This window comes from Salvelinus fontinalis, chromosome 31, assembly GCF_029448725.1.
Source record: "Salvelinus fontinalis isolate EN_2023a chromosome 31, ASM2944872v1, whole genome shotgun sequence".
In the NCBI taxonomy this organism is placed as follows: Eukaryota; Metazoa; Chordata; class Actinopteri; order Salmoniformes; family Salmonidae; genus Salvelinus; species Salvelinus fontinalis.
In genome coordinates this window covers 23525391-23553182 of record NC_074695.1, presented here as the reverse complement: position 1 = coordinate 23553182, position 27792 = coordinate 23525391, and the positions used below count along the sequence as shown (strand labels likewise).

The 27792-nt window shown below is 43.2% G+C and overlaps 1 protein-coding gene across 1 annotated transcript; it reads left to right on the top strand.

Moving 5' to 3' along the window:
- Positions 1-27792, top strand: LOC129829868 (opsin-5-like). The gene is made up of 6 exons (XM_055891854.1): positions 1-552; positions 23468-23555; positions 24101-24263; positions 24415-24542; positions 24741-25075; positions 25299-27792. Exons 2-6 carry the CDS (start codon positions 23468-23470, stop codon positions 25782-25784), a joined length of 1200 nt encoding a protein of 399 aa, XP_055747829.1. The 5' UTR covers positions 1-552; the 3' UTR covers positions 25785-27792.

Below are 27792 nucleotides of genomic sequence, written 5' to 3'. Positions count from 1 at the left end.
AAGGGGGACGGAGAGAGTCAGAAAAAGAGAGTGAGGGAGTCAGAGAAAGAACGAGGGAGAAAGGGGAAGGGAGAGCGAGCGAGTGAGAGTTGTTTGGAGAAGGGGGAAAAAGAGAAAGGGGTAAGGGGACGGTGGTACTTTGTTTCGTCCGTGACACTCAGAGCCTCCCAGTCAGTGTTATTCTGATTTCTCTCTCTCTGGTTCTCTGGTTGGATTGGCATCACCCTGGGCTTTTCTTCCTGGCTGCACTACGAGGACCCATTGCATCTCCAAGGAAATGTGTGCAGGCAGATGCACTGTCTGTCTGTGTATGTATGTGTGAATGAGTGAGTGTGTGCCTGTCTCTGTTAATGCATTCCTGGCTGGATGTTTGCGTTGTGTGTGTTTGTGTCAGAAGAGGAAGAGGCAACAGGGCTACCGTTGGGGTTCTGCAGTGTGAGTGACCTAGCTAGTGTCCAGTCTCTCCCATGCATGGTTAGGAGCTCTGTCCTGCTCTCCTCTCCACCTGGCCTCCATGAGTTTATCTGAGGACACATATCTCCTCCCTGGAAGGTAGGTTCCATAGAAAGGCACGGTGTGTGGCTGCATGGTGTGGGGCTGTAGGCAGGGTGTTCGGCTGGTTGCATGGCGGATCCTGTCTGTCTACTGTCAGTTCAGTGTTGGGGATTAGAGAATTACAATGCTGGTTCAGGGGATCACTGTTGCTGATGCAGCTCGCTCTCTCCATCTCTGTCTGTTTGTCTGTCTGTCTACCTTCTTGTGCTCTCTCAAAGATGTTAAAGTTTAAGCAATAAAGCCCGAGGGGGTGTGGTATATGGTCAATATACCACAGCTCAGGGCTGTTCTTAGGCACGACGCGAGACGGGGTGTCTGGATACAGCCCTTAGCCGTGGTATATTGGCCATATACCATAAACCCTGTGGTGCCTTATTGCTGTTAAAAACAGGTTACCAACGTAATTAGAACAGTAAACGTGTAGTTTTGCATCATACCCGTCTCATATACCACGGCTTTCAGCCAATCAGCCTCCAGGGCTCGAATGACCCAGTTTATAATGGTTAGTTTGGTACTGCTATAATTAAGTGTTTGTGACATATCACCTGATGTAATATTGTTGTCAGGGGAACAGCTGAAAAGCAGGATTCAAAAGTGTGTCATGTCCATGCATGAGTTAATATAACTGGATGTTATCCAATAAGGTTGAAGCACTATCTGGAGTAGATTTAGATGTTCTGTGTTGTGGGTCTCTACTGATTAGATCAAGGCAACAGAGGACTGTGTCTAGCTGGACTTTTGTAGATTGCATATTTCATAAATGAAAAACGTAATGGCAGATGTTAGTACTAGCTTTTAGAGTTCATGGACAGTTGCATGCTCCAATCTTACATAATGTCTCCTCACAAACATGAATAAAACCATTACACGCTTATTGACTGTGAATGGGGATAGCTAACTGTGAATGCTGCATAACACCTGCAGTCTCCCTGACTACAAAACAAAACATTACCTCTCCTCTCGGTAGAAAGAAAATTCACCCCTCACCTCTTCGGGACCTCAGTATGGGTGATGTTGCCAAAGATAAGTGGGGCACTGGTTCAGTGAACCCCCAACATCTGACCTCTCCACTGTCCACTGGCAAAGGATTCAAGCAGAGTAATAACCTGAAATTGCACGTGAAGATCCACGTGGGAGAAACCATATCATTGCAATCTTTGTGACAACTTTTCCAGCACTAGCACCCAGTCATGACTGAGAGGCTTGAGAGACTCAGTGGTATGAGAGGAGGCCGTTTTTGAGATGAGGAGGCCATTTGTTAGATGAGAGGAGGAAGAGGAGGCCGTTTTTTATGGCTGATGAGATATGGTAGGCCCTACTACATCTTAAAGCCCATTCAAATCATGTGTTTATATTAATCTAATGTAAAAGAGACATCACACCACATGCATACTAGGCAACCAGAGGGTTGACCCACGCTCCGGGTCATATTTAGATTCATGACTATGACTAACGCGACTACATACAATAACTGCATAGATATTTTTCATATGCTGACAGACACCAATTTCCAGCTGAGTATAGGCTACATGCAGTCGCAGCATTTGCTGGCCTATAGCCAAAACTCTAGTCAACAATAACCCCATCAATCATCTTCAAAACCAATCATCTCTTCAGTCCAACTGAGACAGTGGTTCTGGTAAGAATGCTGCCCAAAAAATGACAGTACATTAGCTCTGGGCAGTTACTGTTGAGGAATGTAGTCTACCATTCAGCACAGACCATCAAAGCCGAGTTATGCTGTGGTATGTCGTCAGAACATTGTGTGAAACTGCAGCATTATGGTGACTAGTTTAGTTGTCTGCTCTGGGTCGGTTGAGAAGGCTGTTACATGGAGAACACACACGGTTCACCTCGGTCCCACAACCTCATGGAATCTCCCGAGGCCCACTAGGGGGACATGACACATAACATGCCCCATGTGACGTGTGTGTGAGGCATGGGGTTTTCAACATAATTACATAGCCCATACTTCATAATTACATAGCCCATACTTCATAATTATATAGCCCATACTTCATAATTACATAGCCCATTCTTCATAATTACATAGCCCATACTTCATAATTACATAGCCCATACACAATTCTACTCAATCATCATAACTGGCTTTGACCTCCAAAATTCAATGATCCATTCTAATGCAAGTGAAAACAAAATGAAAGGCATCCAGACGGACCGTATCATATGATTACCGTCTGAACTGTAGCTCTTTTATAACTACAGCCAAGATGGAGACACAGTTTGAAGGTCTTGGCAAGGTTTTTTTATGGATGCTCTGCAAGCATAATCGTGTCACCGCTCACATGCTCATTCATGCGGAGAATGCCTCACAACCAAAACTGCACTGTACACGGCCACCACCATGCTTCAACAGGCACTGATTCCCCAGTTATCTCTGCTGAGTCAAAACAACAAAACAAAACAAGCGACATTTCTCATTAAAGTGGAGTCTTACTTCAGACTGAATCAATTTACCTGAAGGGGAAAAGGTAACATTTGACAGACATCCAGCCAACAGTAAGATGAGAGCATCAGACAGACATGATCAGACCCCAGTGTCTGGAGTCTGGACCTTCGTCTCCGGAAATCAAACTCAAGTGTTTTAGAGACAACAGTCACAGAGCAAAAGAGGAAGTCTGAGAGTCACTGAGAAATGCAGGCAGATGTGACCATTCAATCACAGGGTTCAGTGTCTCTGCAATTATCAGCATTACTACCTGTGTTCAAACATGTAGAGACTAGAGACACATAGAGGGAGATACAGGAAGGCATAGATACACTATGAAAAACAACACAGTAGTGTGTCAATTGTAAATCATTGATTTTCAATATGTGTGCAGGCCAATCTAAGTTTGGTTTGGATGTCTAAACTGGCTCTGTGGCAACATCTTAAATGGTAACCTATTTCCTATATAGTGCACTACTTTTGACTAGGGCCCAGTGGTGCACTAAATAGGAAATAGTGTGCCAATTGGGATGCAACTGTGTCAGTCACTATCCAGGGCAGCCAGTTAACTACAGCTGACCATTAGCTGTTGCAGAGTTCAGCTGGCCCACACAACATCAGATCAGCCACAGTTGACCAGCGCTGCAATTCAGCTGGTCAACCTGTGGTCATTCAGCTTTCTAATGTAGTGACAAGCATGCATGCATGGATGCACACGCACACACACACAAACAATCACACTTGTGCTGTACTCATGTAACAAAGGTTGGTTATGATTCCACTGCAGAAATATGTATTTGATGTTTATGTATTGGTTGACTGAAATTACATATCAATAAGGTGTTTTGCCGTTGGTGATGCTGGCAGATAGGGGGAGATCGCAAACATTAATTCTTCGCAGTCTGATATTGAAACGTACGAGATCACTATGTGCATTTCCTGATATACAGTATATAGACATGTGCCTTCAGAAGTCTCCAGCGACAGAGAAGATGGCGGACGTTTTACGTGCTCCTAACCAATTGTGATTTTATGATAATTTTTTTGCGTTGTTTGTAACTTATTTTTTTACTTCTTTTGTACATAATGTTGCTGCTACCATCTCCTATAACCGAAAATAACTTCTGTACATCAGAACAGCGATTATTCACCACAAACTGGCAGAAGTTTTTTATCCTTTAACGAGTCCGACGAGCCCGACGTGAACGACATACTGCTTTTCCGGGAACAGGCCCAAATCTCTGTCATTTGCGTGAAGAGACGACGGAGAAAAGAGGACGGAGGTCGGGTTGCCTTGTGAGAATTCGTAGGTGATCGAATAAACTCCCCCTGCCTTCCGTTCTACTAGCTAACGTGCAATTTTTGGAAAATAAAATTGACAACCTACGAGGAAGATTAAACTACCAACGAGACATTAAAAATGGTAATATCTTATGCTTTAAGGAGTCGTGGCTGAACGACAACATTATCAACATACGCTGTATCGGCAGGAGAGAATAGCGGCGTCTGGTAAGACAAGGGGTGGCTGACAATGCATATATGTAAACAACAGCTGGTGCATGATATCTAAGGAAGTCTCGAGGATTTGCTCGCCTGAGGTAGAGTGTCTCATGATAAGCTGTAGACCACACTACCTACCTAGAGAGTTTTCATTTGTATTTTTCGTAGCTGTCTACATACCACCACAGTCCGATGCTGGCACTAAGACCGCACTCAATGAGCTGTATTCCGCCATAAGCAAACAGGAAAACGCTCATCCAGAAGCGGCACTCCTAACAGCCAGGGACTTTAATGCAGGGAAACTTAAATCTGTTTTACCAAATTTTTATCAGCATGACCACCTTTACTCCACACACAGAGATGCGTTCAAAGCTCTCCCTCGCCCTCCATTTGGCAAATCTGACCATAATTCAATCCTCCTGATTCCTTCTTACGAGCAAAAATTAAAGCAGGAAGCACCAGTGACTCGGTCAATAAAAAAGTGGTCAGATGAAGCAGATGCTAAGCTACAGGACAGTTTTGCTAGCACAGACTGGATATGTTCTGGGATTCTTCCTATGGCATTAAGTGAATCGATGACGTCGTCCCCACAGTGACTGTCGCTTTCAAGTAGCGGTACTCTAACCCGAAAGCTTATAAGAAATCCCGCTACACCCTCCAACGAACCATCAAACAGGCAAAGTGTCAATACAGGACTAAGATCGAATCGTACTACACCGGCTCCGACACTCGTCGGATGTGGCAGAGCTTGCAAACTATTACAGACTACAAAGGGAAGACAGCCGAGAGCTGCCCAGTGACATGAGCTTACCAGACGAGCTAAACTACTTCTATGCTCGCTTCGAGGCAAATAACACTGAAACATGCATGAGAGCACCAGCTGCTCCGGACGACTGTGTGATCACACTCCCCGCAGCCGATGTGAGTAAGACCTTTAAACAGGTCAACATTCACATGGCCGCAGGGCCAGACGGATTACTAGGATGTGCACCTCGAGCATGCGCTGACCATCTGGCAAGTGTCTTCACTGACATATTAAACCTCTCCCTGTCCGAGTCTGTAATATCAACATGTTTTAAGCAGACCACCATAGTCCCTGTGCCCAAGAACACTAAGGTAACCTGCCTAAATGACTACCGACCCGTAGCACTCACATCTGTAGCCATGAAGTGCTTTGAAAGGCTGGTCATGGCTCACATCAACACCATTATCCCAGAAACCTTAAACCCACTCCAATTTGCATACCGCCCTAACAGATCCACAGATGATGCAATCTCCATTGCACTCCACACTGCCCTTTCCCACCTGGACAAAAGCAACACCTATGTGAGAATGCTATTCATTGACTACAGCTCAGCATTCAACACCATAGTGCCCTCAAAGCTCATCAATAAGCTAAGGACCTGGGACTAAACACCTCCCTCTGCAACTGGATCCTGGACTTCCTGACGGACGGCCCCCAGGTGGTAAGGGTAGGTAGCAACATATCCGCCACGGTGATCCTCAACACAGGCGCCCCTCAGGGGTGCGTGCTCTGTTCCCTCCTGTACTCCCTGTTCACTCATGACTGCACGGCCAGGCACGACTCCAACACCATCATTAAGTTTGCCGATGACACAACAGTGGTAGGCCTGATCACAGACAACGACGAGACAGCCTATAGGGAGGAGGTCAGAGACCTGGCTGTGTGGTGCCAGGACATTAACCTTTCCCTCAACATGATCAATACAAAGGAGATGATTGTGGACTACAGGAAAAGGAGGACCAAGCACGCCCCCATTCTCATCGACGGGGCTGAAGTGGAGCAGGTTTAGAGCTTCAAGTTCCTTGGTGTCCACATCACCAACATACTAACATGGTCCAATCACACCAAGACAGTTGTGAAGAGGGCACGACAAAGCCTATTCCCCCTTAGGAGACTGAAAAGATTATGGCATGGGTCCTCAGATTCTCAAAAGGTTCTACAGCTGCTCCATCGAGAGCATCCTGACTGGTTGCATCACTGCCTGCTATGGCAACTGCTTGGCCTCCGACCGCAAGGCACTACAGAGGGTAGTGCGTACGGCCCAGTACATCACTGGGCCCAAGCTTCCTGCCATCCAGGACCTCTATAGAAGGCGGTGTCAGAGGAAGGCCCTAAAAAGACCCCAGCCACCCTAGTCATAGACTGTCCTCTCTGCTACCGCACGGCAAGCGGTACCGGAGCGCAAAGTCTAGGTCCAAGAGGCTTCTAAACAGCTTCTACCCCCAAGTCATAAGACTCCTGAACATCTAATCAAATGGCTACCCAGACTATTTGCATTGCCCCCCCACCCCCCTCTCCATTTCATGCCGCTGCTACTCTCTGTTATTATCTATGCATAGCCACTCTAATTACTCTACCTACATGTACATATTACCTCAATTACCTCGACTGGCCAGTGCCCCCGCTTATTGACTCTGTACCGGTACCCCCTGTATATAGTCTAGCTATTGTAATTTTACTGCTTCTCTTTAACTAAATATTACTTTTATTTCTTAATCTTATTCGTATTTTTTCAACTGCATTGTTGGTTAGGGGCTTGTAAGTAAGCATTTCACTTTACAGTCTACACCTGTTGTACTCGGCGCATGTGCCTAATAAAATTTGATTTGAGAAAGTATTCAGACCCCTTGACTTATTCCACATTTTGTGTGTTACAGCCTGAATTCTAAATGGATTCAATCTTTTTTTTTATCACCCATCTACTCACAATAGCCCATAATGACAAAGTGTTTTTCAAAATCTTTGCACATTTATTGAAAATTAAATGTAGAAAGTAGCAATAACCAACAACAAACTTGACAGAGCTTGAATAACTTTTTTAAGAATAAGTGTGCAGGCTCTTAGAGACTTACCCAGAAAGACTCATAGCAGTAATCGCTGCCAAAGGGGATTCTAACATCTATTGATATTTCTGTATTGCTGCTATGAGTTTTGAAAGGGATGACACACATCACATTGGTCTGTAATGAAGCTTTCCAATTTACTGTATATTCAACATGTTAAAAAAGGTCCGAGAGGTTTTGGTTGTTTGCCTTAAATTTAAAAAAACAAGAGATGAAATATTCATGTCAGGCGGCGCCTGGGATGAGACGTGAATGAGAGGGTCTTTTTGAAGTAGTATCATGATGGAGTTCTTATTGGTGTCTTTGTTAGAGTAGCAAAGCCTGGCTGTCTCTGTCTTTGAAAGAACACCCTCAGTCTCCGTTGTATGTAACATTTGAACGTTAAGTAGGCCAATGATGTGAACTCAATGATCTTGGTGCTTGGTGAGGTTTAAATAAAGAAAACCTGCTTGTGATGGTTAACAGTTATGGCACACATGGTTTAATTTACCCCTGGCTCAAGTACCCAAGTGAGTCACTAGATAAACACTAAACTGACTTGAGATGAAATTAGAGATATAGGTGGGTGTGACTTAATATGTTTGTTTAAATTCACATTTTCCACCCACAAATTCATGAAGGTTAAATATGACTGATACATTAAACATACACAGTTCCATGCGTTGTCATGACACGATCAGCAAATTCAGACAACCAACCCATTTGCCAATGGTCTGTCAAGCATCCATGTAACATTATAGCCTACATGTACCTGAACATATCTCATAGGGTTGTTATGCAATCATGTGGAACATAATGTCAGTCTATTGGAAATTGATATTCAGGTCAAGGGGAACTGTATGGAGTAATGAGTTGTGTAGTGTTCCTCCTACCAGACTCAATTACTGAGAATCACTACGTTATTATAGCCTTCCTTATACGGCACCGATGTTGTAATACATTAGAAGCATTTCCTAGAGTTGTGGTGACGTAATTATGTCTTGCTGTGTAAGATATTAAAATACTGATTGGAGCATGGCAACACATTCAAGGATGCTCCCTATATGATTGAAAGGTGACCTAAAGGTTTATTTTTAACACAGTTCCCTATTGACTTTGCTGTCTGTCAGACTGGGCACGTAGCACTTCATATTAGGGTGTACTTTATAAAGGGGTTATAAATAGCTTATAAACGGTTCATTTGTTTATAGATAGTTAATAATCTGATAGGCAATAAACTTATCATATCCTTTATTCAATTTCAGTTACTATACATGCACTAGAAAAGTAAGCACACTTGGTAACTTACATAACCTCAAACCCATAAGGAGGGATGCTTGGTAACCTACATAACCTCAAACCTATAAGGAGGGATGCTTGGTACCTACATAACCTCAAACCAATAAGGAGGTATGCTGGAGGGAGACAGAAGAAGGAGCACGCCCCCATCCACATTGACGGGGCCACAGTGAAGAAGGTGAAAAGCTTCAAGTTCCTCAACGTACACATCACCGACAATCTGAAATGGTCCACCCACACAGACAGCGTGGTGAAGAAGGTGCAATAGTGCCTCTTCAACCTCAGAAGGCTGAAGAAATGTGGCTTGGCCCCTAAGATCCTCACAAACTTGTATAGATGCATCATTGAGAGCATCCTGTCAGACTGTATCACCGCCTGGTACAGCAACTGCATCGCCCGCAACCGCAGGGCTCTCCAGAGGGTGCTGCAGTCAGCCCACCACATCAGCGGGGGCACACTGCCTGCCACCCAGGACACGTACAGCACCCGATGTCACAGGAAGGCCAAAAAGATCATCAAGGACATCAACCACCCAAGTTTGACCTGTTCACCCTGCTATCATCCAAAAGGCAAGGTCTGTACAGATGCATCAAAGCTAAGACCGAGAGACTAAAAATCAGCTTCTATCTCAAGGCCATAAGACTGTTAAATAGTCATCCCTAGCCGGCCTCCACCCAGTACCCTGCCCTGAGCTTAGTCACTGTCACTAGCCGGCTACCACCCGGTTACTCAACCCTGCACCTTAGCGGCTGCTGCCCTACGTACATAGACATAAAATCACTGGTCACTTTAATAATGGAACACTGGTCACCTTAATAATGTTTACATACTGTTTTACTCATTTCATATGTACAGTTGAAATCGGAAGTTTACATTAAAGTAATTAAAACTCGTTTTTCAACCACTCCACAAATTTCTTGTTAACAAACTATAGTTTTGGCAAGTCGGTTAGGACATCTACTTTGTGCGTCATGCACAAGTCATTTTTCCAACAATTGTTTACAGATAATTTCACTTATAATTCACTGTATCACAATTCCAGTGGGTCAGAAGTTTACATACACTAAGTTGACTGTGCCTTTAACAGCTAGGAAAATTCCAGAAAATGTCATGGCTTTAGAAGCTTCTGATAGACTAATTGACATAATTTGAGTCAATTGGAGGTCTATCTGTGGATGTATTTCAAGGCCTACCTTCAAACTCAGTGCCTCTTTGTGTGACATCATGGGAAAATCAAAAGAAATCAGCCAAGACCTCAGAAAAAAATGTGTAGACCTCCACAAGTCTGATTCATCCTTGGGAGCAATTTCCAAACACCTGTAGGTACCACGTTCATCTGTACAAACAATAGTATGCAAATATAAACACCATGGGACCACGCAACCGTCATACCGCTCAGGATGGAGATGCATTCTGTCTCCTAGAGATGAACGTACTTTGGTGCAAAAAGTGCAAATATGTCCCAGAACAACAGCAAAGGACCTTGTGAAGATGCTGGAGGAAACGGGTACAAAAGTATCTATATCTACAGTAAAACAAGTCCTATATCGACATAACCTGAAAGGCCGCTCAGCAAGGAAAAAGCCACTGCTCCAAAACCACCATAAAAAATCCGGTTTGCAACTGCACATGGGGACAAAGATTGTACTTTTTGGAGAAATGTCCTCTGGTCTGATGAAACAAAAATAGAACTGTTTGGCCATAATGACCATCGTTATGTTTGGAGGAGAAAAGGGAACGCTTGCAAGCTCAAGAACACCATCCCAACCGTGAATGACTGGGGTGGCAGCATCATGTTGTGGGGGTGCTTTGCTGCAGGAGGGACTGGTGCACTTCACAAAATAGATGGCATCATGAGGTAGGAAAATGATGTGGATATAATGAGGCAACATCTCAAGACATCAGTCAGGAAGTTAAAGCTTGGTCGCCAATGGGTCTTCCAAATGGACAATGATCCCAAGCATACTTTCAAAGTTGTGGCAAAATGGCTTAAGGACAACAAAAGTCAAGGTATTGGAGTGGACATCACAACGCCCTGACCTCAATTCTATAGAAAATTTGTTGGCAGAACTGAAAAAGCGTGTGCAAGCAAGGAGGCCTACAAACCTGACTCAGTTACACCAGCTCTGTCAGGACGAATGGGCCAAAATTCATCCAACTTATTGTAGGAAGCTTGTGGAAGGCTACCCGAAACGTTTGACCCAAGTTAAACAATTTAAAGGCAATGCTACCAAATACTAACTGAGTCTATGTAAACTTCTGACTCACTGGGAATGTGATGAATGAAATAAAAGCTGAAAGAAATCATTCTCTCTACTATTATTCGGACATTTCACATTCTTAAAATAAAGTGGTGATCCTAACTGACCTAAGACAGGGAATTTTTACTAGGATTAAATGTCAGGAATTGTGAAAATCTGAGTTTAAATGTATTTGGCTAAATAGTATGTAAACTTCTGACTTCAACTGTATATACTGTATTCTAGTCAATGCCATCCTATTCAACTATTGCTGTATATATACCATTCCATCCTACGTATTCCGCAGACATACTAAATATTTTATCCACATACTGTCCATAATACCTTTATTGTATATACATCCCATCACATATACAGTTCCAGTCAAAAGTTTGGACACACCTACTCATTCAAGGGTTTTTCTTTAAACTATTTTCTACATTGTAGAATAATAGTGAAGACATCAAAACTATGAAATAACACATATGGAATCCTGTAGTAACCAAAAAAGTGTTAAACAAATCAAAATATATTTAAAACTTTAGATTCTTCAAAGTAGCCACCCTTTGCCTTGATGACAACTTTGCACACTCTTTTCATTCTCTCAATCAGCTTAATCTGGAATGCTTATCCAGCAGTCTTGAAGGAGTTCCCACATATGTTGAGAACTTGTTGGCTGCTTTTCCTTCAATCTGCGGTCCAACTCATTCCAAACCATCTCAATTGCCAGGTCGCAGTTGTAAATGAGAACTTGTTCTCAACTGGCCTACCTGGTTAAATGAAGGTGAAATAAAATTAAAATAAAAAATTGGGTTGAGGTCTGGTGATTGTGGAGGGCAGGTCATCTGACGGAGCACTCTATCACTCTCCTTCTTGGTCAAATAGCCCTTACACAGCCTGGTGGTGTGTAAGGGCAAACCAGATGGGAGTGTGTATCACTGCAGAATGCTGTGGTAGTCATGCTGGTTAATTGTGCCTTGAATTCTAAATAAATCACCAACAGTGTCACCAGCAAAGCACCTCCACACCTCCTCCTCCATGCTTCACGATGGGAACCACACATGCAGAGATCATCCGTTCACCTACTCTGCGTCTCACAAAGACACAATGGTTGGAACCAAAAATCTAAAATTTGGACTCATCAGACCAAAGGACAGATTTCCACCAGTCTAATGCCCATTGTTTGTGCTTCTTGGCCCAAGCAAGTCTCATCTTCTTATTGGTGTCCTTTAGTAGTGGTTTCTTTGCAGCAATTCGACCATGAAGGCCTGACTCATGCAGTTCCCTCTGAACAGTTGATGTTGAGATGTGTGTCAGAACAGAAATGACAAGATTATGTTATAATGCTGTTATTGCATCAAATGGATGTTTTAAGCAACAGAATAGGGGGTTCTTAGAACATTTTCATCGGTGTGTGTTCTACTGAGGATGGGCCTCTGGGAGGCTTAACACTGACAGAAGATTTACGATGTCTTTGGATGATAAGCCTAACAAGACCGCATTCCATAGCATGAGTTAATGTTTCTGTTCTATAAGGTACCAGGGAAAGATGACTCCGGGGCCAGACCCTGGTCTCTACATAATGAGAACAGTTTTACCGCAGATACTGTTGGCTATGAACTGTAAGCATCTTTCATACAAATCTTAACCTTGTGACCCATTCCATACATCTGTTGTTTGTCATGTAGACTGAAGGGGGTGTATCTTTGCTATATAAGGCCATGGTATCTTTTGTCGTTGGGCTCTCAACGAATCACTTACGGGTGGTTCGTTGACAAGCTCCATTACTGCAGTAATTAAATAATAAAGTGTACTTGTTTTAATAATTCCAGTAATTACACAACATCATCCAATCAAATCAAATGTATTTATATAGCCCTTCTTACATCAGCTGATATCTCAAAGTGCTGTACAGAAACCCAGTCTAAAACCCCAAACAGCAAGCAATGCAGGTGTAGAAGCACGGTGGCTAGGAAAAACTCCCTAGAAAGGCCAAAACCTAGGAAGAACCCTAGAGAGGAACCAGGGTATGAGGGGTGGCCAGTCCTCTTCTGGCTGTGCTGGGTGGAGATTATAACAGAACATGGGCAAGATGTTCAAATGTTCATAAATGACCAGCATGGTCAAATAATAATAATCACAGTGGTTGTCGAGGGTGCAACAAGTCAGCACCTCAGGAGTAATTGTCAGTTGGCTTTTCATAGCCGATCATTGAGAGTATCTCTACCGCTCCTGCTGTCCCTAGAGAGTTGAAAACAGCAGGTCTGGGACAGGTAGCACGTCCGGTGAACGGGTCAGGGTTCCATAGCCGCAGGCAGAACAGTTGAAACTGGAGCAGCAGCACGGCCAGGTGGACTGGAGACAGCAAGGAGTCATCATGCCAGGTAGTCCTGAGGCATGGTCCTAGGGCTCAGGTCCTCCGAGAGAGAGAAAGAAAGAAAGAAGGAAAGAGAGAATTAGAGAGAGCATATTTAAATTCACACAGGACACCGGATAAGACAGGAGAAATACTCCAGATATAACAGACTGACCCTAGCCCCCCGACACATACTACTGCAGCATAAATACTGGAGGCTGAGACAAGAGGGGTCAGGAGACACAGTGGCCCCATCCGATGAAACCCCTGGACAGGGCCAAACAGGCAGGATATAACCCCACCCACTTTGCCAAAGCACAGCCCCCACACCACTAGAGGGATATCTTCAACCACCAACTTACCAGGGGGGGGGGAACCCAGACAGGAAGACCACGTCAGTGACTCAACCCACTCAAGTGACGCACCCCTCCTAGGGACGGCATGGAAGAGCACCAGTAAGCCAGTGACTCAGCCCCTGTAATAGGGTTAGAGGCAGAGAATCCCAGTGGAGTGAGGGGAACCGTCCAGGCAGAGACAGCAAGTGCGATTCGTTGCTCCAGAGCCTTTCCGTTCACCTTCACACTCCTGGGCTAGACTACACTCAATCATATGACCTACTGAAGAGATGAGTCTTCAGTAAAGACTTAAAGGTTGAGACCGAGTCTGTGTCTCTCACATGGGTAGGCAGACCATTCCATGAAAATGGAGCTCTATAGGAGAAAGCCCTGCCTCCAGCTGTTTGCGTAGAAATTCTAAGGACAATTAGGAGGCCTGCGTCCTGTGACCGTAGCATACGTGTAGGTATGTACGGCAGGACCGAATCGGAAAGATAGGTAGGAGCAAGCCCATGTAATGCTTTGTAGGTTAGCAGTAAAACCTTGAAATCAGCCCTTGCCTTAACAGGAAGCCAGTGTAGGGAGGCTAGCACTGGAGTAATATGATACATTTTGGGGGTTCTAGTCAGGATTCTAGCAGCTTTATTTAGCACTAGCTGAAGTTTATTTAGTGCTTTATCCAGGTAGCCGGAAAGTAGAGCATTGCAGTAGTCTAACCTAGAAGTAACAAAAGCATGGATACATTTTTCTGCATCATTTTTGGACAGAAAGTTGATTTTTGCAATGTTACGTAGATGGAAAGAAGCTGTCCTTGAAACAGTATTGATATGTTTGTCAAAAGAGAGATCAGGGTCCAGAGTAACGCCAAGGTCCTTCACAGTTTTATTTGAGACGACTGTGCAACCATCAAGATTAATTGTCAGATTCAACAGAAGATCTCTTTGTTTCTTGGGACCTAGAACAAGCATCTCTGTTTTGTCCGAGTTTAAAAGTAGAAAGTTTGCAGCCATCCACTTCCTTATGTCTGAAACGTAGGCGTCTAGCGAGGGAAATTTTGGGGCTTCACCATGTTTCATTGCATAGCAGTGAAAGTTAACATTATGTTTTCAAATGACATCCCCAAGAGGTAAAATAGATAGTGAAAACAATAGTGGTCTTAAAACGGAACCTTGAGGAACACCGAAATTTACAGTTGATTTGTCAGAGGACAAACCATTCACAGAGACAAACTGATATCTTTCCGACAGATAAGATCTAAACCAGGCCAGAACTTGTCTGTGTAGACCAATTTGGGTTTCCAATCTCTCCAAAAGAATGTGGTGATCGATGGTATCAAAAGCAGCACTAAGGTCTAGGGGCACGAGGACAGATGCAGAGCCTCAGTCTGACGCCATTAAAAGATCATTTACCACCTTCACAAGTGCAGTCTCAGTGCTATGATGGGGTCTAAAACCAGACTGAAGCACCTTCTTCAGGAAGGCTGTGAGTTTCTGCGCAACAGCTTTTTCAATTTTTTTTGAGAGGAATGGAAGATTCGATATAGGCTGATAGTTTTTTATATTTTCTGGGTCAAGGTTTGGCTTTTTCAAGAGAGGCTTTATTACTGCCACTTTTAGTGAGTTTGGTACACATCCGGTGGATAGAGAGCCGTTTATTATGTTCAACATAGGAGGGCCAAGCACAGGAAGCAGCTCTTTCAGTAGTTTAGTTGGAATAGGGTCCAGTATGCAGCTTGAAGGTTTAGAGGCCATGATTATTTTCATCATTGTGTCAAGAGATATAATACTAAAACACTTGAGTGTCTCTCTTGATCTTAGGTCCTGGCAGAGTTGTGCAGACTCAGGACAACTGAGCTTTGGAGGAATACGCAGATTTAAAGAGGAGTCCGTAATTTGCTTTCTAATGATCATGATCTTTTCCTCAAAGAAGTTCATGAATTTATTACTGCTGAAGTGAAAGCCATCCTGTCTTGGGGAATGCTGCTTTTTAGTTAGCTTTGCAACAGTATCAAAAATAAATGTTGGTTTGTTCTTATTTTCCTCAATTAAGTTGGAAAAATAGGATGATCGAGTAGCAGTGAGGGCTCTTCGATACTGCACGGTACTGTCTTTCCAAGCTAGGCGGAAGACTTCCAGTTTGGTGTGGTGCCATTTCCGTTCCAATTTTCTGGAAGCTTGCTTCAGAGCTCGGGTATTTTCTGTATACCAGGGAGCTAGTTTCTTATGACAAATGTTTTTAGTTTTTAGGGGTGCAACTGCATCTAGGGTATTGCGCAAGGTTAAATTGAGTTCCTCAGTTAGGTGGTTAACTGATTTTTGTCCTCTGACATCCTTGGGTAGGCAGAGGGAGTCTGGAAGGGCATCAAGGAATCTTTGGGTTGTCTGAGAATTTATAGCACGACTTTTGATGCTCCTTGGTTGGGGTCTGAGCAGATTATTTGTTGCAATTGCAAACGTAATAAAATGGTGGTCCGATAGTCCAGGATTATGAGGAAAAACATTAAGATCCACAACATTTATTCCATGGGACAAAACTAGGTCCAGAGTATGACTGTGACAGTGAGTAGGTCCAGAGACATGTTGGACAAAACCCACTGAGTCGATGATGGCTCCGAAAGCCTTTTGGAGTGGGTCTTTGGACTTTTCCATGTGAATATTAAAGTCACCAAAAATTAGAATATTATCTGCTATGACTACAAGGTCCGATAGGAATTCAGGGAACTCCGTGAGGAACGCTGTATATGGCGCAGGAGGCCTGTAAACAGTAGCTTTAAAAAGTTATTGAGTAGGCTGCATAGATTTCATGACTAGAAGCTCAAAAGACGAAAACGTTGGGTTTCTTTGTAAATTGAAATTTGTTATCGGAAATGTTAGCAACACCTCCGCCTTTGCGGGATGCACGGGAGATATGGTCACTAGTGTAACCAGGAGGTGAGGCCTCATAACAGGAGGTGAGGCCTCATAACACAGTAAATTCATTAGGCCTAAGCCATGTTTCAGTCAGGCCAATCACATCAAGATTATGATCAGTGATTGGTTCATTGACTATAACTGCCTTTGAAGTGAGGGATCTAACAAGTAGCCCTGTTTTGAGATGTGAGGTATCACGATCTCTTTCAATAATGGCAGGAATGGAGGAGGTCTTTATTCTAGTGAGATTGCTAAGGCAAACACCGCCATCTTTAGTTTGCCCAACCTAGGTCGAGGCACAGAGACGGTCTCAATGGGGATAGCTGAGCTGACTACACTGACTGTGCTTGTGGCAGACTCCACTAAGCTGGCAGGCTGGCTAACAGCCTGCTGCCTGGCCTGCACCCTATTTCATTGTGGAGCTAGAGGAGTTAGAGCCCTGTTGTGTTTCGGAGGACGCACGGCTCTCAATCCTCGCCTCTCCCGAGTCCGTACGGGAGGTGCAGCTATGGGACAAGACTGTAACTACCAATTGTTGGTAGATATGCTGGTAGATAAGATGAGAGCACCCCTCCAGCTAGGATGGAGTCCGTCACTCCTCAACAGGCCAGGCTTGGTCCTGTTTGTGGATGAGTCCCAGAAAGAGGGCCAATTATCTACAAATTCTATCTTTTGGGAGGGGCAGAAAACTGTTTTCAACCAGCGATTGAGTTGTGAGACTCTGCTGTAGAGCTCATCACTCCCCTAACTGGGAGGGGGCCAGAGACAATTACTCGATGCCGACACATCTTTCTAGCTGATTTACACGCTGAAGCTATGTTGCGCTTGGTGACCTCTGACTTTCATCCTAACATCGTTGGTGCCGACGTGGATAACAATATCTCTCTCTACACTCGCCAGTTTTAGCTTTAGCCAGCAGCATCTGGCTAATGTCGGTAGCCCTGCCCCCTGGTAAACAGGATGATGCTTTGTTTATGTGTCTGTTACTTGAACTCTGTGAAGCATTTATTTAGGCTGCAATCTGAGGTGCAGTTAACTCAAATGACCTTATCCTCTGCAGCAGAGGTAACTCTGGGTCTTCAATTCTTGTGACAGTCCTCATGAGAGCAAGTTTCATCATAGCACTTTTTTGCGACTGCACTTGAAGAAACTTTCAAGTTCTTGACATTTTCTAGATTTTCTTGACCTTCATGTCTTTTTTAAATGAATACATTTTTTCTCCCTTTCATGGTATACAATTGGTAGTTACAGTCTTGTCCCATAGCTGCACCTCCCGTACGGACTCGGGAGAGGCGAGGGTCGAGAGCCGTGCGTCCTCCGAAACACAACCCAGCCAAGCCGCACTGCTTCTTGACACAATGCCTGCTTAACCCGGAAGCCAGCCGCATCAATGTGTCAGAGGAAACACTGGCGACCGTGTCAGCAAGCATTGAACCCAGCCCACCACAGGAGTCGCTAGAGCGTGATGGGACAAGAACATCCTTGCCATCCAAACCCTCCCATAACTCGGACGACGCTGGGGCAATTCTGCACCGCCCCATGGGTCTCCCGGTCGCGGCCGGCTGCGACAGAGCCTGGACTCAAACCAGGATCTCTAGTGGCACAGCTAGCACTGCGATGCAGTGCCTTAGACCACTGCACCACTCGGGAGGCCTTGACCTTCATGTCTTCAAGTAATGATGGACTCTTGTTTTCTCTTTGAGCTGTTCTTGACATAATATGGACTTGGTCTTTTACCAAATTGGGCTATCTTCTGTATACCACCTCTACCTTGTCACAACATAACTGATTGGCTCAAATATGTTAAAAAGGAAAGAAATTCCACAAATTAACTTTTAACAACTTGTTAATTGAAATGCATTCCAGGTGACTACCTCATGAAGCTGGTTGAGGGAATGCCAAGAGTGTGCAAAGCTGTCATGAATGCCAAGAGTGTGCAAAGCTGTCAAGGGTGGCTACTTTGAAGAATCTCAAATATAACATATATTTTGATTTGTTTAACCTGTCTAGGATGAGGGTGCCGCTAGCGGCACTCCCCCCCCCCCCCCCCACTGAAAAGGCAGAGCCGCGAAATTCAAAAAAAATATATTTTTTTAAATATTTAACTTTCACACATTAAAGTCCAATACAGCTAATGAAAGACACAGATCTTGTGAATCCAGCCAACATGTCCGATTTTTAAAATGTTTTACAGGGAAGACACAATATGTAAAGATGTACATCTATTACCTAAAAACACATTAGCATAATCCACCATCTTTTATTTGTCCACCAACACCAGTAGCTATCACCAATTCGGCTAAACTAAGATATTTATAGCCCCTAACCAAGAAAAAAACTCATCAGATGACAGTCTGATAACATATTTATGGTATGGGATAGGTTTTGTTAGAAAAAAGTGCATATTTCAGGTAGATGGCATAGGTTACAATTGCACCCACCGTCACAAATGGACTAGAAAAACTACATTGAGCAACGTGTTTACCTACTTACTAATCATCAAACATTTCGTAAAAATACACAGCATACACTAATCGAAAGACACAGATCCTGTGAATACAGACAATATTTCAGATTTTCTAAGTGTCTTACAGCGAAAACACAATAAATCGTTATATTAGCATAGCACATAGCACATAGCAGCCCAGCATTGATTCTAGCCAAAGTGAGCGATAAAAGTCAACATCGCCAAAATATATTATTTTTTTCACTAACCTTCTCAGAATTCTTCAGATGACACTCCTGTAACATCATATTACACAATCCATATAGAGTTTGATCGAAAATGTTTATATTTAGCCACCAAAATCATGGTTAGACAATGTGAAATGTAGCCAAGCTGGTGAGAAAATGTCCGTGCGCCACTTAGACAGTGATCTACTCTTATACATAAATACTCATAAACGTGACTAAAAAATATAGGGTGGACAGGGATTGATAGACAATTTAATTCTTAATACAATCGCGGAATTACATTTTTTAATTTATCCTTACTTTTCAATACAGTTTGCGCCAAGCGAAGCTACGTCAAAAAACATGGCGTCCTAAGCCACTAACATTTTTCGACAGAAACACGATTTATCATAATAAAAATGTCCTACTTTGAGCTGTTCTTCCATCAGTATCTTGGGCAAAGGATCCTTTCTTGGGAGTAATCGTCTTTTGGTGGAAAGCTGTCCTCTTGCCATGTGGAAATGCCAACTGCGTTCGGGATGAACTGGAAGCGTGCCCAGCAATTCACAGCGTTTCAGAAATAAATGTCCCAAAATCGCACTAAACGGATATAAATTGCTATAAAACGCTTTATATTAACTACCTTATGATGTTTTTAACTCCCATAACGAGTAGAAACATGACCCGAGTAATATTACTCCCTCCACTAATGCTTGGAACAGGTGCGGGTCGGTGTCCTCTAGGCGCATGACGCAGCAAGAAAAGAGTGACTAGCCTCAGGGTTTTTTAATTTGTAGTGCCTGTGAACGCGCAATCGACCCCATTCAAATCGTCATCACGTAAAGGCATCCAGGGGAAGACGTAAGCAGTGTCCGTATACTCATAGCAATAACAGTGCCCTTTTAACTGACTCCAGATCAGGGGCCAAAATTTCTGAAATCTGACTCCATGTCAGGGAAATTGCTGTAGAATGGGCTCTGTTCCACTTAGAGACAAAATTTCAACTCCTATAGAAACTATAGACTGTTTTCTATCCAATAATAATAATAATATGCATATTGTACGATCAAGGATTTTGTGGGAAGCCGTTTCAAAAATTACACGATTAGCATAAATAGTCACAACAGCGCCCCCATCCTCAACAGGTTAACACTTTTTTGGTCACTACATGATTCCATATGTGTTATATCATAGTTTTGATGTCTTCACTATTATTCTACAATGTAGAAAATAGCTTATTTCCTGCAATTTTGCACATTTTGGCATGGGGTGCAGAGACAATGTTGCAGTTTTAAAGCAAATTTTCATACAATTCTAATGTGTATTCATGTGATATTTGAGTGACTCGAACATTACTACAAAATCGATGGGCTAAAAAACCTAGCTAAAAAACGTTAGCTGAAATAGACTAGTTGATCTGGACATTTCTGAAAAGTTAATAGCTCTCTAAGGTATACAATGACTGTCATGACACGAGGAAAACTGATGGTGCACTACCCAATTTAGAAATTGCATCTTGTGCATTCTACTATTACAACTATCAAGAGTAAGTTGAAAGCCGGACTCAGTTCCTTAAAAGACTATGTTTTTTGGGGGGGAACTCGTCGGGCCCCCACATTTTGGGAACCACTGGTCTAGAGAGATTGTAGCCTCTGGAGGACTGGGAGGCCCACTCAGAACACAGTGGTGCTCCAGGCCCTTTGTGGTCTGTATGGAACATGTTTTTCTCTGTATGGAACATGTGTCTCTGATTACTCTGATATTCAGTATGGTAATACTGTAGCTAATCAGGCTGTATTAGCAGAGACACACGTTCCAGGCTGTATTTCCCTATATTACAATGGCATAGTACAGTCGTGGCCAAACGTTTTGAGAATGACACAAATATTAATTTCCACAAAGTTTGCTGCTTCAGTGTCTTTAGATATTTTTGTCAGATGTTACTATGGAATACTGAAGTATAATTACAACCATTTCATAAGTGTCAAAGGCTTTTATTGACAATTACATGTAAAGTTGATGCAAAGAGTCAATATTTGAAGTGCTGACCCTTCTTTTTCAAGACCTCTGCAATCCGCCCTGGCATGCTGTCAATTACCTTCTGGGCCACATCCTGACTGATAGCAGCCCATTCTTGCATAATCAATGCTTGGAGTTTGTCAGAATTTGTGGGCTTTTGTTTGTCCACCCGCCTCTTGAGGATTGACCACAAATTCTCAATGGGATTAAGGTCTGGGGAGTTTCCTGGAAATGGACCCAAAATATCGATGTTTTGTTCCCGGAGCCATTTAGTCATCACTTTTGCCTTATGTCAAGGTGCTCCATCATGCTGGAAAAAGGCATTGTTCGTCATCAAACTGTTCCTGGATGGTTGGGAGAAGTTGCTCTCGGAGGATGTGTTGGTACCATTCTTTATTCATGGCTGTGTTCTTAGGCAAAATGTGAGCCCACTCCCTTGGCTGAGAAGCAACCCCAGACATGAATGGTCTCAGGATGCTTTACTGTTGGCATGACACAGGACTGATAGTAGCACTCACCTTGTCTTCTCCGGACAAGCTTTTTTCCAAATTCCCCAAACAATTGGAAAGGGGATTCATCAGAGAAAATGACTTTACCCCAGTCCTCAGCAGTCCAATCCCTGTACCTTTTGCAGAATATCAGTCTGTCCCTGATGTTTTTCCTGGAGAGAAGTGGCTTCTTAGCTGCCGTTCTTGACATCAGGCCATCCTCCAAAAGTCTTCGCCTCACTGTGCGTGCAGATGCACTCACACCTGCCTGCTGCCATTCCTGAGCAAGCTCTGTACTGGTGGTGCACCGATCCCGCAGCTGAATCAACTTTAGGAGACGGTCCTGGCGCTTGCTGGACTTTCTTGGGCGCCCTGAAGCCTTCTTCACAACAATTGAACCGCTCTCCTTGAAGTTCTTGATGGTCCGATAAATGGTTGATTTAGGTGCAATCTTACTGGCAGCAATATCCTTGCCTGTGAAGCCCTTTTTGTGCAAAGCAATGATGACGGCACGTATTTCCTTGCAGGTAACATTGTTGACAGAGGAAGAACAATGATTCCAAGCACCACCCTCCTTTTGAAGCTTCCAGTCTGTTATTCGAACTCAATCAGCATGACAGAGTGATCTCCAGCCTTGTCCTCGTCAACACTCACACCTGTGTTAACGAGAGAATCACTGACATGATGTCAGTTGGTCCTTTTGTGGCAAGGCTGAAATGCAGTGGAAATATTTTTAGGGGATTCAGTTCATTTGCATGGCAAAGAGGGACTTTACAATTAATTGCAATTCATCTGATCATTCTTCATAACATTCTGGGGTATATGCAAATTGCCATCATATAAACTGAGGCAGCAGACTTTGTGAAAATGTATATTTGTGTCATTCTCAAAACTTTTGGCCACGACTGTACAGTCCCCTTAACACATCTACCCCAACATACTCCACATGGAAATCAACAGCTACTGGCTGAAGTGCCCATATTCGAACTCTTAACAAAAGGCTTAGTTCAGTGCTCAACCCAGCTGTTGTTTCAATTCATTTCAAGGCCCAGCGCAGTCAAAATTAGTTTCCCCCTGTGTTTTATATCACATTGTACAACAGCTGATGAAACTAACACTGTACAATTGTGAACAATTGTGATCAGTGTTATTTCCTGATAGTTGCTGGTTGAAAATACAATCTACACAGGACCATCTAATCAGCAGGTTTGCATGGGCAGGAGTTTTGGCTTTCCATGGTGACATCACCATGCGGTAAATTTCTTATAGACCAATAACAAAGAGCATTCCAAACCTCCAATAACAGCTAGTTTTCCGCTCCCCACTTAAACCACTCCCAAACAATCCTAGCAAAATCTTGCTTCAGAAGTAGTGTTTTGCTAAAAAGCTACTTTTGCCCATTTTAACGGAAATCTTTTACAGTAAGGTAATTAATTGCTACCCAGAAATGATTTGATATTGATATAAAAAAGGCTGCATTGGGCCTTTAAAGCTTTCCAATTCTGATATTTATCCAAAGCAGATAAATGTAGACCAGATGGAACGACAAAAATAGTGTAGCGAATCCTTTGTTGTTGCTCACCTTCATGACCTTTTTGTCCACTCTCTGATGTTTTCCCTCATCACTCATTCACTGATTATTAAATTAGTTGATTCAAAGAGAACTTGTGGCTGTAATTAACGCTAGCAAACATTACGTAATGACATAATTGTCAATTAACTGTGCTACTGTTCTCTGACTAACAGTTACACTCCCTTCTGTCCACCATCCTCCACTCCTTCTCTCTCTTTCTCCAGATGGGAAATGCTTCAGACACAGCCCTGTTTGTCTCCACAATCTCAAAGGAGCTTGACTTCCTCATGGGCATACTCTACAGCATATTCTGTGAGTTCATATTCACTGCCAAGAAGTCACATTTATTCACTGTTTATCCATTCACAACAAATTCTCACATTTGAGCAAACTCCCTCACGACGCCAGGACAGCGGAGTCAATCACCACCTTCCGGAGACACCTGAAACCCCACCTCTTCAAGGAATACCTAGGATAGGATAAAGCAATCCTTCTGCCCCCCCCCCCCCCTTAAAAGATCTAGATGCACTATCGTAAAGTGGCTGTTCCACTGGATGTCATTAGGTGAATGCACCAATTTGTAAGTCGCTCTGGATAAGAGCGTCTGCTAAATGACTTAAATGTAATGTAAATGTAAATTCAATTCCAACTAGCTAGTTATCCAGTCACAGCCACATGCAGCTCAAATTAAGAGAACATTTGAGGCATATACAATCAATCCATTCATAGAGTACTGGTAATGCTTTTATGCCTGGATGTATACCCTCTGATTTTCACATTCATAATTCTTCATCTATGTCTTCAGTTGTTCTTCTCTCTTTTTCATTTTATCATATTTCATTCTCTTTCTCTTCTAGGTGTTCTGTCTCTCCTGGGGAATGGCATCTTGATGCTTGTTGCGTATCGTAAGCGCTTGTCCTTGAAGCCGGCCGAGTTCTTCATCATTAACCTGTCCATCAGCGACCTTGGGATGACCCTGTCTTTATTCCCTCTGGCCATTCCCTCTGCATTCGCTCACAAGTTCGTCATTTTCTTTCTCTCTTCTGGCTCATGGAACAAAAAACTAAACAAAAAAACACTTGTTTCTCTCTCACACTGTTATTCTGACTTATGATAATGAAGCAATATAACATTTTATACTGCCTAACTCTCATCTCTCCCCACTGTGTAGGTGGTTGTTTGATGAGATCACCTGTCAGTTCTATGCTATGTGTGGGGTTCTGTTTGGTCTGTGCAGCCTGACCAACCTCACAGCTCTCTCCTCCATCTGTTGCCTCAAAGTCAGCTTCCCTAACTATGGTGAGTTAGATGTCAATGGGATATGATCAAACCTTTCTCTTTTACTGTACGTTAATCTCTGAGATGGTGAAATAGTCTGTTAAAACTGATGCTAACTAATTTGCCCTTTAGAGATGAATAAAGCACAATCTTATCTTATGTCAAAATGCACATTTCTCCACCTTCCTTTTCCCCCTTTGTCCCATTTTCCATCCCCAGGTAACAAGTTCTCCTCGTCCCATGCCTGCGTCCTGGTGGTGGCTGTGTGGTGTTACGCCTCTGTTTTCGCCATCAGTCCCCTGGCACAGTGGGGACACTACGGGCCCGAGCCTTATGGCACTGCCTGCTGCATTGACTGGCACGCGCCCAACCACGAGCTGTCAGCCCTGTCCTACATCGTCTGCCTGTTCCTTTTCTGCTACGCTCTGCCCTGCACCGTCATTTTCCTCTCCTACACCTTCATCCTGCTGACGGTGCGCGGCTCTCGCCGGGCCGTCCAGCAGCATGTGTCATCCCAAACCAAAACCACCAATGCACACAGCCTCATTGTCAAGGTCAGAGGGTATCCCTGTGTCAGCAGTCCAGTTCACAACAACAACATCAACAGTTCAGGGATTATGCAATTCTGTGTGTGGATAGACGAGTATAGTTTGCAGGGTCTGTGGCAAAGTTATAATGCATTATACATGCATTATAAAGTAATATTGAATATTCATTCAATGTTTATTCCTATTTATATATGCAGAAATGTTTTTAATTATGTGTGTTTCTGAACAGTTGTCGGTAGCAGTATGCATCGGTTTCCTTGGTGCATGGAGCCCTTACGCCATAGTGGCCATGTGGGCGGCATTTGGTGATGCCACCATCGTGCCTCCTGCTGCATTCGCCCTGGCGGCCATCTTTGCCAAATCGTCCACCATCTATAACCCTATGGTCTACCTGCTGTGCAAACCCAACTTCCGCAAGTGTCTTTGCCGAGACACGTCCACATTCCGCAATAGGATCTGCAGGGGCAGCCCCCGGCCTGAACAGAAAGACCCCTTTGGATCCATATCACAACCATCCCAGAGAAACAACAAGGAAATGAGCATCTCATACGGACAGCCAGAGAGCCCCGTGGCATGTCTGCACTGTGCTGAGGATGGAGCTCCTTGCCAAACAGGGACCACGTCCCAGAGGACTGCCTGCATACTGACCGGCTCCACCTACGGCGAGGTGACTGTCAGTCAACTCTCTGCCAATCTGCAGGCTGATTTCCTCTAGTATTGCATCAGAACTGCATCCTACCCTAATCGTTCAGACAGGGATGGCGAGATTGCCAGGTGGAAAGATATGGCCAGGAACGGAGAGACTGACAGTAAAATGGCAAAAAGTCTTGGTTGAATCATATGTTGCAATCTGGCACACAAGCCAACATGACAGTATCTGTGTCAGTGAGAGATGATGGGCCCATCTTAACTCATCAGCATTTCTATGTACCTCAGCAGCTGTTGCACTCATTCTTACCACAGCAAACAAGAGAATATTGCTAGAGTCCAATGTCTTACAAGTTGGTCAACGCAAACAAACAAGAATATTAAATTGTACAAGATGACAAAACAACAAAGTGTTAACTGAACTATTTAAATATATTTATAAAAGACAACATTTATTATTATTATTACGTGCCGTAGATTTATCCAGGAAAATCGTGTGGCAAGGAGACAGAACTAATAAAAATAGGTGCCCAATGATCCCACACATCATGCAATGTTCACATCTGTGTATCGGGGGCGATATGAAAATATTAAAGCTAATCATCATCAACTCATCTGGTTATACTGTGCCGGTGAAGAGAGAGACCTTGGCTGCATTTTTCCTGACATATTTCCAATACATTGCTGATAGAATTGGGCCGTAAAGTAGCCCTGGTTTTCCTTCAGACCATTGTGTTGCTGTGCTGTAGACCTTGATGTGTATTTGTAATAAGAGAGCATATCTGTAGTATCATTATGACCTTATTGTAACTGTGAAAAAAATGTTTGAGGAAGTTGCTGTAATTATCAAATTTTATTACAAAACGTTGAAACAACCAGTCTGGTGCTTGGTTATAATTGTTTGAAATTTAACTCATGTTTCAAAATTGTAAATCAAAACTGACATACCTTTTGTTCTGATGGGCCAGTAGGTTCAGACACTCTGAATGCCATGTGTCAGGTAAAAGAACCTCATTATTTGCAGTATATCAAAAGTCTGTAATGACATTAGGTAAACAATCATCTCTGTTTTTATGGTCATATTAGTCTCTGTGTCATTCAGAACTACAAACCTGTATCAACAACATGGACAGTTGGACGCAACAAACTGTGACTGAATATTTCATTTTCCTGTTAGCATGGTTCCAGGTTGATGACCTTTACCTTAATTGCCTTTGGCATTATCTGTTGAGCAGATCCAAAGAGCGCAACCAACAGAATCTCTGAGAACTTCTGTTTCAGATTATTCCAATATTATTAAGGCAGTTGTGATGCAACTCAAGTAATTCTGGCACAACATCAAGGATAGGTGGAAAAGTATTGCTATGGAACCTCAATTCACAACTTGCAAAATATGTTCCTTTTGATAGAATTTCCAACATATGCCTGCTAAATGCAGATAATATATATATTTTTTGGGAAGGGGAAAGTCTGTGACTCCTAAAATTAAATAATCATAAAACAAATTATTCTGGCAGGTGGTTTGACTGTGTGTTGGCGTACAGAGTTTTGTGTGGAGTATTTTATGAGCAGAGTCAATCTAGCTAATCAGTCAGAAATCTCCATTCTCTCAAAAGGGGGTTGTGGTGATGGTGCACAGGGCATGAAATCTCGGCTGCAGTCACCTCATTTTTCCACTTGTTTGATCTGAGATGAATCAGAGTGAACAGGAATTTGCATTTTGTATGAAAAGTGGTAATTCTACATGAGTGCCCCGCATAGTTGTGTTTCTTAAGGCCTACAACAACAACCCCACTGACTTTATCAAAGCGGACAGGCTAAATAATAATGAGTGGTTCACAGTGAAAGCAGTTACATAACAAACAGATGTAACTCTAACATGCAGTGAAGCTCAACATCTGATTAGGTCATTTTTTGTCATGCGTACATACTGGACAAGCTTCACCACTGTTAAAATTCTTACATTAGTACAGTAAAAAGTATTAAACGTAGTGGAAATTAAAAACATGCAAACAGACACTCACACTGTCTTTGTAAGATACCTTGCTACTCATTAAATACAAGCTGATGATTAA